A 16,372-nucleotide genomic window follows, 5' to 3' on the forward strand; every position below is an offset into this window, starting at 1 on the left:
CTTGCCCTGCCATTTTGGAATATTGGGAAAAAGTGGGGTCCACTATAGAATCCATCTTAGGATGCCCTATACCTATTACACTCAGTTTAATTATTTTTGGCAGTGAAGATGGAATTACTGGTCCCAAGAGGGGCTTTATGTTTTTTGCTATATTACTGGCCAGACGAGAAATTTGTAAGAGATGGGTTGAAGCTTCCCACCCATTATACATTCGGACTGGCTCTCGGCCGTTGTATAAAACATCAAGTATCAATCTGGCTAGACTAAAAAGTAGCAGGAAGAGAGCCATCTGGGACCCCCTGGTAAATTGGACTCCAGCTTAGATAACCATTATGATTACTACTCTACACCACCTTTTTCGTCTACCAAATCCCTTTTGTCCTATGATTAAGCCTTATGGGATACTCTCTGTTTGTGCCGGACTCTGCCAAAATCACGGGGGCATAGATAATGGTGATCTAAGGCACAACACCAGCTACAATACTTGTCCCTTAAGATGAGGGGAGAGTACGACCACCGTCTCCTTAAAAACGAGAGGTTGGGGCAGTACCCCACTTATAAAAACCCTACCTCTCCAAAGTGAGTAACAGTAGCAAACTGCACATCACTTGTAAGCTGGGGTCAGAGGCGAATGAGGCAATTTCTTTTTTTTTTTAAACACTCCACTCTACGCTATTCCACTGTATGCCACTCCACAGTACCACATCCTACTTCACTCCACTCAACTCTAGTCCACTCGACAACAGTATACTCTACTCCAGAACACTCTCTTCCACTATACTGTACCATACTCCACTTAATAACACTCCACTCAACCACAGCAAACTATGATTTCAAACAAATTTTTTAAATAACATTAATATATAAAGAAAAAAAAACGTTAAACCATTGTTATAGTTCGGGAAGTTTTATTTATTCTTTCTATACAAACCAAACCTAAAATACACAAACATTGGAAGTTCTTCTGCTAAAGATATACCTTAAATTTATAAGTTATACAACATCTTTACATTTATATAGCTTTATCTATTGTTTTGCTAAATCAAAAGAGCAAGTATCCAAACATTTATATTCCAAGACTTGTGCATATACCTTTAATTTTCAATTTATGCAACAACTTCACAGATTTAAAAAGTATGCACCTCCATGCATAGGGTGTTCATTTCGGTAGCCACACTACATTAACTTTAACTTGACACTCTACAATGAACTGTATTCTCACACAAGATATGATTTATGGTGTTATAACTATTAAAAATAATATTATTTTCTAAGGTATAACTAATATAATATAAAATGGTGTAACCAGTGCATGGAGTAAAGCATACTAACCACTACATTACACTGTTATGGAGGATTGCAAAATGTGATTGTCTGTAAATATTTAACAAAGAGCTTAAATTCAATTGTACATGTACTATACTTTGTATGCATTGTTGCTGCTTTGTCGGACTAATTGAATAGTCATAATCAAGGGCCCAATTTACAAAGATTTTTTTGTGACTTTTTCTTGAAGTACACCTACTTTTCTCTTAAAACTGGGAGTAAGCAGGAGAAGTGCAAGGGTAACTCACACCCACTCATAGCAAAATCTTTGCTAATTGATCCCACCATTTTGAGGCTCGATCCACAAAGCAATTGCTGTGAATGTTATATTACTCATGGATTACTCCTGCAGTGCATGAGTACTTAAGGAATAAAACAGGAGAGCATAGTCTTGGAATTCAGTAATAAGTCAGGAATATTGCAGGAGGAAGTCCCACCTGCTCTTAGCAAAACCTTTGCGACTCTGGCACGTTATTTCTAAACTAATTCATAATTCAGCCTATTGCCTACATTTGTTTGCAACGCATAGCCACCTAGCAATATCACTGAACCTTTTTTTTTAGATAAAAACATATGAAAATATGTAACAGAGGAATATAATGATGTGTTGTTTCCCTCTTAGGATTCGAATTAGCCTTTGTTGCTTATCCAGACGCTTTGACCAGGTTGCCAGTTTCACCACTTTGGGCAATTCTCTTTTTCTGCATGCTCCTGTCCTTGGGACTTGACTCACAGTTTGCGTTGATAGGTAAGCAATACATTTGTTAGAGAATTAAGAATCCCTAATGGACTGTGATTATGGTCTATACTGTTTAGTCTGGTTCCCAAAGATCGATTTGCTGTCATTAAACCTGTAATACCGAATAGAAGTTCAAGCTTGTATCCTACTATTTAGAAATCTATTTATGATTTCATATTGGGCTGACCATTCACATTAAAATTTGAGTAAATATGTAATAGACGGATGTAAGTTACCAATCGTGAGTAATCAAGTAGGTAGTGCCTATATTGTTAATAAGACTGTCACAAAAAAGTATGTTTGGCACATGAGAATAGTGCTATGGTTTGTTTAAAGCACAGGATATATTCAAACAAGCATTACTAAAGATAATGGCCCTTATTTATGAGGCCTTGCGTCAGTTTTGCGCCGCCGGTGCTTCACTTTTTGTGACGCACCAGCGGCGTAAAATATGCGCCTTGTTGCGCCATATTTAAAAAGTGACGCATCTAGGTAGATGCGTCACTTTTTAAACCCCTGCGCCACATTATACCTGCGTCAGGTATAATGTATGCAGAGGGGGCGTTCCCCCGCAAAAAGCCTCGTAATAGTGACGCAGTGAAATCTATGAGATTTCACTGCATCATTTTTAGGATGCTGTTGCGTCAAAATCTTGCGCCTGCCTCACAGCAGGCGTAAGACTGACACAAGCCCTTTTACATGGGGCTTTCCCCATGTGAAACGACGCATTGCTGGAGTTGCGTCACTTTTGTGACACACTCCAGCAATACGTCACTTTGCGCTTACAGATACGTCAGAAATACTGACGTATCTGCAAGTCCTTGCGACATTATGCGTCATACATTAAATATGACGCATCATTGGTGTCGCAAGGAGTGCGCAGTGAAAAGTGAGGCATCGCTGTTTTCACGCAGCGATGCGTCATTTCTCATAAATGAAGCCCAATAAGCCTAAAGCCTCTTGGCTTTACCAATGTGTGTTTTATTTTGCCATGCTGTATGCAAACTTTAATGTTCAAGTGTAGGTAGCTAATGACTGAAGTGGACTGACCCATTGCCCGACCAGCCACATACTACGGTGGGCAGTAGAAATAACAGACAAAACGAATGATGAGGGCTGGACTAACTCCATTGTCAGTAAGTATATTACACATATCCTTTTAGTTAAGTCGAAAGGTCTTGGCTAATGCCAGACCTAAAAATGAAAACATCATGGATTCAAAAAAAGCTTTGAAAAGAGAGCATGAATGAGTAAATGCAAAAGACAGTTGCATTTACATAATCTAGCAACTAGGGGCATGTAATGTAACTGAGCAACACGTGTGGAACAGTACATTGCAAAGTGTGCGCGATTAGCATCACTTGAAGAAAATATTGGGGTGATGGTGAGTGCCTGTAGCAACGCTCTCAGTGCATGTTTCCAAGCCTCTCCTTTTGACATCAGACATATAAGGTAACTGGAGTGCACCCTTGTGACATCACGTGCTGATCTCCACACCAGTGGCTGCCCCTCCAGCGGGGCGGAGAAGCGTCACTCTCCTGCTGCCAGTGCTGCAAAGGTGAAGAATAAAATTGTGATAAAGCGAATTTATTACCATGTTATTTATCCCTTTTCCCAGCACGATCCATTTTTGGGGTCAATGCCACTGCTTCTGACTGGCAGAAGGGGAATGGTGCTCTCTCCACCCGTTTAGAGTACGCATGTCAGACTGGCAAGCTGTCTTGTGAAGGTCAGCCTGACATGCGCACTTTAAACCACTCCACCCAGCTGTCTTGAGGGAGTGTCGAGGCAGCCCCCTTCAGCCAATCCTAGCACTGCTCTTATGCTGCTTAACATTATCAGCAGCATTAGAACAGCATCTCAATTGGTGTGGTAAATTCAATTGCTGCAGACAATCACTGAGGGACTGAAGCAGAGGACCGGGGAGGCAAGCCAGCGGAGTGGGTAAATACATGTAATTTCTTTTTATTATTTCCTACTGACAAGCACTGTAACCAACTCTCACTGCCTTCAACCTCAGCACCAGAGTTCTCAGTCGTGGTTCGTTATAAACACAGTTTATAACAAGCCATGACTGAAGCTTTGGTGTTGAACTTAAAGCCATGCTGGTCAGTGGTTGATTGCCCCACAACATATTTGGGGTACCAGTTGCTACTGCTCCACACACATCTTTAGAGAAGAAGCAAAGGAGTTCTGCATTATGCATGTACTGTGTAGTTTGTGAATGGTGCAGTAAGAAAATAGTGCAGATGATTCATTCTTATATTTAAAATGCTTTATTAAGGCGCACTGGTACCAAAAATGCAGGCTCTGTGCAAGTTTTGACAATACAGAATATAAACACAGACTTAAATGCTGGCTTAAATATGCCATGGCCGTACATCAGCTTCAGGCAAAGAACAATGACCTTTGCATCATTATGGAATAATGCATGTCTCTAAATAGGTTAGTGTCATCTTCACAATCATTCTCCAGAGGAAATAATTGTAAATCAATCATTTGTATATATTTTTGTAAATATGTATATGTAAACATCTGTAAGTAATGTATTGGTCATGGCCTTGAGTTAATACTTATTAGGTGTACGTATGTAGCCCAGTGTTAGGCTGTGGGAGAGATAGCCTTCTTGCTGCAGTGAAAACAACGTTTTGAGTTTTTTGCTGCTCGGACATGTGAAACTTAAGTTCACATGTCCTGCTTTTTAAATGCCATGCGCCCTGCCCTGTGAATCTGTAGGGCCTCCCATAGGGGTGACTTATAAGCATTAAAAAGGAAGGTTTAGGCCCGGCAAAAGATTTATTTTGCCAGGTCGAATGGCAGTTTAAAATTGCACTAAAGCCTGCAGTGGCCAACCTGAGACATGTTACAGTACTTGGCTGGGTGGCACAAGCAGTGCTGTAGCCCACTTGTAGCATTTATTTTATATGCCCTGGGTACATTTGCTGGGGACGTATGAGTAAATTGAGTATGCCAATTGGATGTATAACAACTGTACCAGGTTTAGGGAGAGAGCACAAGCACTTTGCCACTTGTTAGGAAGGAAAAGTGCACAGAGTCCTAAAGCCAACAAAAAGGAGTTCAGTACACAATAGGTGAGTGAAGACAAAAAGTCTGGGCACTACTACACCAAGGATGTCAGGTCCAACATGACCCATACCCTTTTCATTTCATGTCCAGCCAGTGGGTTATCATGCCCCAAGGAGGTTGACCATAGCTACAAAAATACTTGCATCAAATTAGCTTTTGTCACCTCAAAATTGTTGTACCAAATTACAGATTCTTCTTTTAAATTATAAATTATTGTCATGCCCAGAGAAGTGGCAATTAAAAAAAATATTGTTGTAAAACATGTGTTGGCTATTTGTGTATCTGGTTGTTGCATGTAGATGTCTACGTTTTTAATATGTTTTTGATATTTGAAAAGAGAAAAAAAATCAATCATCTTTTCATCATGGCTTCAATTTGTCCTTTTAAAAAGAGTTTACTTGAAATATTTATTATGCAAAGTTATTAAAACCATAGCATACCGCTATCATAGTCAGGAATGTAAGTGGATCCCACAAGATCTGAGCAACACAAAGGTGGATGTTGCTAGAGTACTTCACACCTCTCTCCTCTGGTCAAGAACAAAGTGTGCTTTATCATCTCTCAGTTGTTAAGAGGAAAAAGGCAGATGCTTCTCTCTTGAATGCGTCTTGAGTGTATTTTCCTACCAGACACTTAGTCATTTCAGCCAGTAATTAAATAAATCATACAAACATTTAGCCTGGGCCTATTTATGGCTTAGAGGGTTGTACTCCATTCGGCCAGGCGAGAACAGCTCACCATATTTACAGATGTCCATCAGGCGGGTGAGGCCGCACTGCTTTCTCGCAGTGCGAGAAGCAAAAGCATAAAATGGTAATAACCTTTAGTTATACTATTTTATGTTGCTTTTGCAGGAGGGGGGGTCTGCTCTGCTTACGGAGCACGTCAGGGGAGGAGTGGTTTGCTCACTCATGAGTGGGCAATGACTGGGGGGTCGTCCTTTTCGGGTGGCCCAAACCAGTCATGCGCACAATCCCCTTCTACATTCAGCCTGCATGGAGAACATGCCCACCCCTCCAGCCCCTGGCTTAGCGCTGTGTCATAGCACTCAGACCACTCACAACCCTGCAATGCAGCGTTGTGATTGGCTTAGAGGAGGGAGCCTGGCTGCCTGCTTCCTGTAGGAGGCAGGAGAGCAGGAGTAGAGAAGACGCAGGACCCGACCCAAAGGTATGTTTTTTTATGACCCCCCACCAATGCGGCCCCGCCAACCACTCCCGCACCAGCTTCCCACACGCGAGACATGAGGGCCGCAACTGGGCAGGCAAAAAGCCCTGTCTTTTAAGCAGAGCTGCCACCACAGGACTTTCATATGAGGCACTCAAGCTTTGCTGTGCAGCTGTCATGTACAATGTGTCTGCAAAGCAGATATTTTTTTTTTGAAAAAACTAGCTCCCTAAGCAAGAGTTTATTATTAAAAAACATAAAACAACAATACTGGCGTGTTAGAGATTTTTTCCCAACATGTGAGGATTATTTATTTGTTTTCATGTTTGAGACCACCATGTTGTCTCTGCTGTTTCCAAACAGGAATATATCACTTTGGAAAGTTGAATCCAAACAGGGAGAACAGTTTGAAGTACTATGACCAAAGGCCAAGTGTCAGTTGTGATGCCAGCCAGAAGTATCTACCAATGGGGATAGCTGAGCCTCTGCTGTCAGAAATAGGGTGAGTCCCCTGACTCTAAACAGAGAATGGGAACCAGGAGTTCTACAACCACAGTATCTTGTCTTCTAAATTCTAGATAAGGCACTATATTTTCCATTGAGATGATTTAACAGTGATTTCACACGTGGGCACTTCATTCCCAAATTCACAATGCTTTCAGAAGTTAGAATTTAGCAGGAGTATATTTTAATATTGCTCCTCTAGGGTTTGGTAGGCCTTGCAACATTGGCTTGTCACATCACACTAATGGCCAGAATAGAATATGGAAAAACATTACACATTTTATCCAAGCCTTCATAACCCATGTACACCTAGAATTAAACATTTACAAAGCTGACCCTGGTATCTGGAAAATCAGTTTACAGTTACTTGTTAATCTGCATCTCTAGGTAAGAGCCTAGTGATCCCTCAAAGTATCAGGCTAGTCTCATCTCAACAGAAGTTTCATTGGAAGGAATGGGTAAGCCATTTTCTATTGAGCAAATAGTGTCCCTAAGGCTGTGCATCAGACCTCAGTCCCTATTAGAGTACAGTGCCCAGATGAATAAAAAGCAAAACATCTGGTGGCTCAACGTCAGCAGAAATTTGTGTACCCCAGTTAGGGAATTTAGAGAATAAGGATCCCATAAAATGGAGTTTAATGATGATGCAGTAATGGGACTAATCGAGCATAGGAGCTGGTTTTAGGAGGTGGTTGGCATAAAGGACGAGGACAGTTTTATCCTGAAGAGCAAATTGTGGTGCAAACACATTCTGAATCACTTGATGCTGTATAGACACAATGTAGTGTTGTAAGACTTCTGTTATACTGCTATGCACAGAGACATGCTCACATGTGTCTTAGCCTGGTAAGGACCCATCTTGTATATATGTTGCAGTCATTGTTTTCCTGTTAATGAATGGTATGGGATGACTGGTACAACATATGCATAAGACATTTCTCTCACTGTAAATGTATAAGCTGCTAAACAATAGACTCTATAGGCGTTGGAAGACCAGTATATATACAGAATCAAATTGGGAGAATCTGGCTATTCTCATAAGCTTCTAAATAGACACAGAATAATATAGCAACATACAATGCTCTTCACAGCTAAAATCAATGATTTATTTACTGCAGAAACAATTACAACAGCCATACAAGACGCATATCCACAACTGATGAAAAGAATGAGAATCCCTATCACTGCTGGTTGCTGTGTAGTTTTATTTCTTCTTGGCCTATCCTGTGTAACACAGGTATGATTTTACCTATTTTTCAACATTGTACATCTTAGTCATCATTTGCTACTTCCTATTTTCTCCTGTTCTACCCATGTGAGCATTACATGCAGAAGATCGTATCATTAGTAGAAACATGGGATGCTTGTTCTAGTACTCATTGTAGGTTGTAGTAACTGATGCCTATGCCAGCTAGACATTAAACTTCTCTGGAAGCACTCATGAAAATGATTTAAGTTTTATGTCGCACATTGCTCTACATTGTTTATCTCCTTTGATTATAATAATAAAAATAATTCTGAAAAACATGTATTCATTGCATGAAGTGTTATGAAGTATGTATTGATTATATTCTGATATTTGTTGAAATACAAATTCTGCTTTACGTTTTCCTTATAAAATTTTATATTGTACAGTTTCAAAAAAAAATTGTACATGTATCTCAGAATTCACTTTGCTTTCAGTACTGTTAGCTTCCACCGATAATATTTCAGGAAAAAAATGCTAATGCACATTTTAATAATATGTGCAAGGTCAAACAGAAATCTGCAACAATGGCTCTTTATTGTGGGTTTGAGGGTTGGACGTGTGTGTTACTAAACAGAGTGTTCTAGCACAGGGTATTTCATTCATTAGTTTGAAATTGTGTAGTATTTGCTCTCCTGGGATTTGTTTCTTCCAAAGGCGTAGTTTGTCTCATCAAATGGTGTACTTGGGATCATGTCTGAACGTCATATTCCAAGATATGCATTCTATGTCTTTAATTAAAGCATGCACACAGAGTGTGCACTAGTACTTTGTGGGGTATAAGTCACAAGCACTGTTGTTAACAAAAAATCGTTAATTTTGGTAATGTAATGTGTTGGACTTGGCCCTTTTTGCAAGGTCATTCCTGAACTTTTTGTCTTCCTCCTGTATTTTGTCTGACCTGTTTTTGTTGGTTTTATGACTCTGGGCACTTTACCACTGCTGATCAGTGCTAAAGTGCATATGCTCTCCCTATGGTAAATTGATGTATGGATTAGTGGTTCTTTGATTGGTTGGTTTGGTTTATGTGTCAGACCCTAGTACAGTGTACTGAGTGTGCCCAAGGCTTGTAACCCAAATGCTGCTGGTGGGCTTGCAGCACTGGTTGTGCCACCCACAGAAGCAACCTGTAAAAGTGTGCCTCATGTCTGCCATTGCAGAGCCTGTATGCAGTCTGGTACCACCATGTTGATTGGGCAAATGCACCCACTTGCCAGTCCCTACACCTTCCCTTTTCTGCATATTAGTCACCCCTATGGTAGGCCCAAGGGAAGGGTGCATTGTAGGTAAAAGGTAGGACATGTTCTGGTGTGTGTGGCATGTCCTAATAGTGAATTACTGCCATTTTCGTTTTACACTATTGCAAAGCTACCTATTCCCCATAGGCCAGAATGTGCAGTTTGATTATTACATCTTATAATCCTAACTGACTCAGGGAGCTAGGTAGAAATTCGAGTTTAGTATGCCTGAACTCAGAATGATAAAATGCATTTAGTGAAGTTGGTTTTAACATTCTGTGTTTGAAAATACCCCTTTTAGAAAGTTGGTATTTTCTTGCCTAACCATCCAAGCCTGCCTCTGCTAGGTTGTGTATTCCTTGTCTGGAGTTTGAGTGACTGGGGCTGGGGCATTCCAGGAGACAGGGTGAGTCAGCACAGGGCTGAATAGAGAGATCTGCATGCAGATGGGAGGGAGGAGTTGCACCTGGGACCTGAATAGGGCTGTGCTTTCCCTCAACAATTCTGGCTCCACCTCCTGAGGTCTGATGTCCCTGGCCTACACTGTGAAAGGAAAGAAGGAATCTTGTCAACAAAGTGCTCCAGGATTGATCAGAACTGGTTTGGACTAGGCAAAGGCCTCTCTACCTTCAGAGAACAAAGGGAAATGAGTATAAAAGAGGGGACCTAGACCCCAGAACTTTAGATCACTTTGGGAAACAAGAAGAAACCTTTGCTGAGGAGAGGAACCAGAGGAACCAAGGAAGAGACTATCCCTAAGCTGAGTGCTGTCTGGTGCATTGGCCTGCAGAGGTTGCCTGACTGCCAAAACAAGCATTTGCAATGCAATAGGTCTCGCATTAGGAAAGTTTGAGCTATTGGTATTGTAAATGACAAATCTTTTATTTATGTGTTGGTTTTGAAAACAACAAAATTAATAGCTTTGTCATTTACAATGCCAATAGTTATAACTTTCGCAAATGTGACAACTATAGCATTTGTAATGCAATATATGTTGTATTTATGTGACTTAGATGTATTGGTATTACAAATAACAATGGCTTTTCATTTTTTTTAAGAATGAATACTTAAATAAAAGTTATTGTCATTTATAGTGGCAATAGCTTACATTTTTGTAAATAACTTTTGTGAAGATTATGTTCAGTGTATTTTATTGTGACAAAAATCCAGGAACAGAAAAAAAAAATTGTTATTTGTAATAAAGCTTGAAACATTGAGAGAACATATTTGAACCAGTTGTTGAATGGCTGCACAGATTGATGCTATTGTGGTGTTAAGTGATGCTGTGGTGTTCAGTAATGCTGTGGTAGCGCATAGTGATGTTGTGGTGCCCCTGAGTGATGCTGTGGTGATGCGATAGATAGACAGAGGGAGGGCGATAGATAGATAGAGGGAGGGCGATAGAGAGATAGAGGGAGGGCGAAACATAGATAGAGGGATGGCGATAGAAAGATAGAGGGAGGGCGATAGATAGAGTGAGGGAGGGGGATAGATAGATAGAGTGATGGCGATAGATAGAGTGATGGCGATAGATAGATAGACAGATAGATAGAGTGATGGTGATAGATAGACAGATAGATATAATGATGGCGATAGATAGATAGCCAGATAGATAGAATGATGGCGATAGATAGACAGATAGATAGAGTGATGGTGATAGATAGATAGCCAAATAGATAGAGTGAGGGTGATAGATAGATAGACAGATAGATAGAGTGAGGGTGATAGACAGACAGATAGATAGATAGATAGATAGATAGATAGATAGATAGATAGATAGATAGATAGATAGATAGATAGATAGATAGATAGATAGATAGATAGATAGATAGATAGATAGATAGATAGATAGGAGTGATGGTGATAGAGAGTGTACTAGTTGTTATGCTATATTTTGTTGTGTTTTGTTATGATATGCCACGCTTTGTTTTGTTATGCCATGCTATGTTGTGTTATGCTATATTTTGTTGTGCTATGCTAGGTTTTGTCTTTGTTTTGTTATGCTGTGCTTTGTTATGCTATGCTATGTTGTGTCTTTGTTTTGTTATGCTGTGCTTTGTTATGCTATGCTATGTTTTGTTTTGCTATTCTATGTTCTGTTATGCTATGTTTCTATGTGTTTTGTTATGCTATGCTATGTTTTGTTATGCTCTCCTGTGCTATGTTTTGTTATGATATGCCATGCTATGCTTTGTTTTCTTATGCTAGGTTTTGTTTTGTTGTGCTATGTTTTGTTGTGCTATGTTTTGTTGTGTTTTTCAAGCTATGCTGTTTTGTTGTGTTTTGCGATGCTATGCTTTGTTAATCTATGCTATGTTTTGTTATGCTATGTTTTGTTGTGTTGTGTTAAGCTATGCTTTGTTATGCTAGATTTTGTTTTGTTATGCTATGTTTTGTTTGTTATCCCCTTAGGTGCTGCACATGTTCGGCGGCCGACGGCACCACTACCTCCGTAGTGCTGCCGTCGGACGTTGAACGTTCGAACCTCACCTGCGCAATGGAACGTCCAGCACTGGAGCTGGACGTTCCATAGCAACTATGAGGTTATGCTATGCTATGTTATGTTATGCTATGTTTTGTTATGCTATGTTTCGTTGTGTTTTGTAATGCTATGTTTTGTTATGCTATGCTATGTTTTGTTATGCTATCCTGTGCTATGTTTTGTTGTGTTTTGTTATGATATGCCATGCTATGCTTTGTTTTGTTATGCTAGGTTTTGTTTTGTGATGTTTTGTTGTGTTTTGTTATGCTATGCTTTGTTTTGTGGTGCTATGTTTTGTTGTGCTATGTTTTGTTGTGTTTTTTAAGCTATGCTGTTTTGTTGTGTTTTGCTATGCTATGTTAATCTATGCTATGTTTTGTTATGCTATGTTTTGTTGTGTTTTGTTAAGCTATGCTTTGTTATGCTATGTTTTGTTGTGTTTTGTTAAGCTATGCTTTGTTATGCTAGATTTTGTTTTGTTATTCTATGTTTTGTTTGTTATGCTATGTTATGTTGTGCTATGTTTTGTTTTGTTGTGTTTTGTTATGCTATGCTATGTTTTGTTATGATTTGCTTTGTTATGCTATGCTATGTTTTGTGATGCTATGCTATGTTTTGTTATGCTATGCTATGCTTTCAGATGCTATGCTATGTTTTGTTATGCTATGCTATGTTTTGTTGTGTTTTGGTATGCTATGTTTCGTTGTGTTTTGTTATGCTAGGTTTTGTTGTGTTTTGTTATGCTATACTATGTTTTGTTATGCTATGCTATGTTTTGTTTTGCTATGCTATGTTTTGCTATTCTGGTGTGTGGTTGTCTTTGTGTGCTGCTGTGTGTGTGGGGTTGTGTGTGTGTGTGGGGTTGTGTGTGTGTGGGGTTGTGTGTGGGTTTGTGGGTGGGGGGTTGTGTATGTGGGGTTGTGTATGTGTCGCTGTGTGTGTTTGTGTGAGTGTGGTTGTGTGGGTGTGTGTGGGTATGTGTGTGTGGATATGTGTGTGTGGTTGTGTGTGGTTGTGCGTGTGTGTTATTGTGTGTGTGGTTGTGTGTGTGTGTGGTTGTGTGTGTGGGGTTGTGTGTGTGTGTGGTTGTGTGTGTTTGTGGCTGTGTGTGTGTGGCTGTGTGTGTGGTTGTGTGTTTGTGGTTGTGGGGTTGTGTGTGTGGGGTTGTGTGTGTGGGGTGGTGTGTGTGTGTGGGGTTGTGTGTGTGGGGGTTTTGTGTTTGTATGTGGGGGGTTGTCTGTGTGTGTGGGGGGTTGTCTGTATGTGTGTGGGGATGTGTGTGTGTGGGGGGTTGTGTGTGTGTGTGGGGTTGTGTATGTGTGTGTGTGTGGGGTTGTGTGTGTGGGGGGGTTGTGAAGGGTAGGACCTGCGGCTCGGAGAAGGGGCACAGTTTCCCGAGGGAGGAATACTGCCTGCTTGGCCCAGATGTTACAGTCTGCTCGAGAGTCTCTGGCACCGTCAGAGATGGAGATAACATACGTCCTGGGGAGTAAATAGTAGGAGGGAAGTGCGGGGGGGAAGAGAGGGAGGAGGGAGATCACAGAGTGTGAGAAATTTAAAACAAGCCGCACAGGACTAGATGCTTGACCGCCATTATTTAATTATTTAAGATGTAAATAAAAAATAACAAGGAGGAGGCGCTGCTGCTGAGGTTTATCATGGGTCCGGGAAAGGAGTCTCTGTATGTGTGAGGAAGCCTGAAGAGGAGACGAAGGGAGGGAGCTAGGGTGAGAGGTGACTGAGGAGAAAACATTAGTACGGGGAAGCTAGTCAGATGTGGGGGAGGAGGTGAGGAAGAGAGGAGAGAGAGAGGTGGCCGGGGGAGAGTGGGAAGGAGAGGGTGAGAGCCTGGAGCTGCTGGAAGTGTATGAGCGGACGGCAGCAAGCTGATCGGGGCTCTGAGAAATAAGGCGCCCGGGCGGGTGGGTGCTGGGGAAGGGGAGAGGAGGGGCGGGGGCTGCCAGGGAAGACTAGGAGAGGAGGGATAGGTTTAATTCTCGCACAGAGTTCAAGCTGCCATTCACGAGTCTCTAGCGCACAGTTGGTCACCTAAAAAAAAAAATAGTCAAATGTGTTTTATTTCTTAAGCTGCATCCCAAGGAGGAGGCGCTCGCACACATGGTCATCAGTCTTGATATGGGTTTTCTTTTGAAGAAAGCCTATCGTAAGATAACTCCATTTTGTGCACGAAGGCTTTGTGATGCATGCTCATGTCTATTTTTTGATGTGTGCTTGTGCATGTGTCATGGCGCATTAGTGGACATTTATCATTCAAACATGTTGGACGGTAAATTTAATTGTGGAAAAAGGGGAAAAGCGCACACAATGCACAAAGGAAAAAAACACGTTGACCAGTAACATTTTGCAGCTCCTGGGCCCTCCTAAATAAATAACTAACAAGACGCTTTGTTTGCCAAGCAACAAAAGCGAGAGAGGGGCAAAAGACAAATGGAGAAAAAAAATGACGCATTTATGTGGGTCATGTTGAAAACAAAAATACATTCATAACGTTGACGAACTACATTGCCAGAAATGACAGCTTCAAAATTTCAACAAACCAACCTCTGCGCAAATTAATTCCCACAGAGAGGTCAAGCTGCCATTCACGATTTTCTAGCACACAGTTGTGCACCTTAAAAAAATAGTCAAATGGGTTTTATTTCTTCAGCTGCATCCCAAGGAGGAGGCGCTGCTGCATGAGGTTTATCATGGGTCTGGGAAAGGGGTCTCTGTATGTGTGAGGAAGCCTGAAGAGGAGACGGAGGGAGGGAACTAGGGTGAGAGGTGACTGAGGAGAAAACGTCAGTACGGGGAAGCTAGTCAGATAAGGGGGAGGAGGTGAGGCAGAGAGGAGAGACTGAGGCGGCTGGGAGAGATTGGGAAGGAGATATTGGGAAGGAGAGGGTGAGAGCTCGGAGCTGTTGGAACTGTATGAGCGGACGGCAGCATGCTGATCGGGGCTCTGAGAAATAAGGTGCCTGGGCCGGTGGGTGCTGGGGGAAGGGAGAGGAGGGGCGAGGGCTGCCAGGGAAGACCAGGAGAGAAGGGATTGGATTAATTCCCCCACAGATGGCAAGCTGCCATTCACGAGTGTCTAGCGCACAGTTGTGCACCTAAAAAAGCCTTTGATGCAGCATGGGGCGGAGAACAGGGGGCGGAGCGGGAAGAGCTGCTGGGAGAAGCTTGTGTGAGAGAGACTGGGCTGCCTTTGATGATCGAATGCAAGCTCGTGCACGAGGAGCTTGTGGTCTCGTGATTCACGTGAACTGTTGAAAATCCTCATCGTAAAAGTCAGCTTTGTGGATGGGCGGCAATAGGTCTCTCTGCGAGACCTAAAAAGGGGAAGGGACTTTGTGCTACTTTCATTCAACTTGTGAAGGATCTCCAAGGGCTTGAGATAGAACTTGCCTCCTGCTGAAGTCTCAGGGACAACGGTCTTCACCCACCAGCAAAACATCCTAACGTTACTACTCCTATATGCCTTTTGTGAATACCAAAAGTCGTAAAGATAAGATTTTGTCTCAGATTCCTTTTGTGAATCGGACCCATAGATAATATTTTGATGAACAAAGTGACACCAAAATAACAAAGATCCAATAAGGTGAACCAGAGATATATATTTTTAAAGTTTTAAATTAAAATAGCGACAAAATGCATTCCTCACACACCATGGTAATCTGGTTGCAGGCATGATTTAAAACCTTCTACGATGCAGCACGGATCAGATACAAAGAACAGATTTGTCCAGGTCAATAGATTTACCTACTGACTTAGAGCATGAATTAGATCTTGGCGCGACTACCGTCATCCTGATGTGGCGGTAGTTCAAAGAACTCTGTTGAGCTGATGGCTTGCCACCTGCTGTATTTAGATGTGACATCAACATGCTGTTTCCCACCACCTCGCTGGTCTTCTCTGCTGGCTAACAAAACTCTGTTGCCGTAAGGTTGGTGGATTTGCGCTGAGGTGATTTAGATATCCCCGTCGTGCTGCCAGTGTCTTGGTGATGGATTCCTGACGGAGTGAGTCCCTGATGATGTGGACACAAGTAGGTGTTACTCATTATTGCCTCACTACACTTAAATGTTGTGAATGGGTCAAAATGTATATGTAGGGTATGTGTAATGGCCTTTTTTTAACAGAAAGCATAGTACACCAACAACATACACACACTGTTGCATGTACATCCATAGGTACCTAGAGCAAAACACCTACAAACACCACCAACAAATGAATTTTGTGTCAATACAGGTGTACACCACGATAAGTTGTAAGATGAACACGTATGCATGACTTCGAATAAAATTTAATGCAGGAGCAATATAAAAATACACGAGTCTAAAGAAATTTTTTACACACGATTCATAGTAAGACATGTGAGATGAAAGCCTACCTTAGATTACTGCATAAATGGCGTCATTTAACGTCATGGTTACGTGATGGCAGCACAGGCAGGACCTGGACAATAGTGTACAAGATGAAAGAGGGAAGCATAAATAAAGGTATGTTTGCATCTCCTTTTCTTCAATTCCGCCAATTCGAGTTTGGAGGTTTCCCACCACAGTTTCCTTGACAGAAAGGCA

The 16,372-nt window shown here is 41.5% G+C and overlaps 1 protein-coding gene across 2 annotated transcripts in view; it reads left to right on the forward strand.

Annotated features, from left to right (window-relative positions):
- Positions 1–16,372, forward strand: part of LOC147718740 (sodium- and chloride-dependent neutral and basic amino acid transporter B(0+)-like) — a 425,103-nt gene that overhangs the window by 254,343 nt on the left and 154,388 nt on the right. For both annotated transcript variants that reach the window (XM_086918726.1, XM_086918727.1), the window contains 2 exons: positions 1,949–2,074; positions 7,942–8,060. In XM_086918726.1, the coding sequence (XP_086774852.1) occupies positions 1,949–2,074; positions 7,942–8,060 (245 nt within the window). The remainder of the gene's footprint in view (positions 1–1,948; positions 2,075–7,941; positions 8,061–16,372) is intronic.

The sequence above is a fragment of the Lissotriton vulgaris genome, chromosome 4_1, assembly GCF_964263255.1.
Source record: "Lissotriton vulgaris chromosome 4_1, aLisVul1.2, whole genome shotgun sequence".
Classification (NCBI taxonomy): domain Eukaryota; kingdom Metazoa; phylum Chordata; class Amphibia; order Caudata; family Salamandridae; genus Lissotriton; species Lissotriton vulgaris.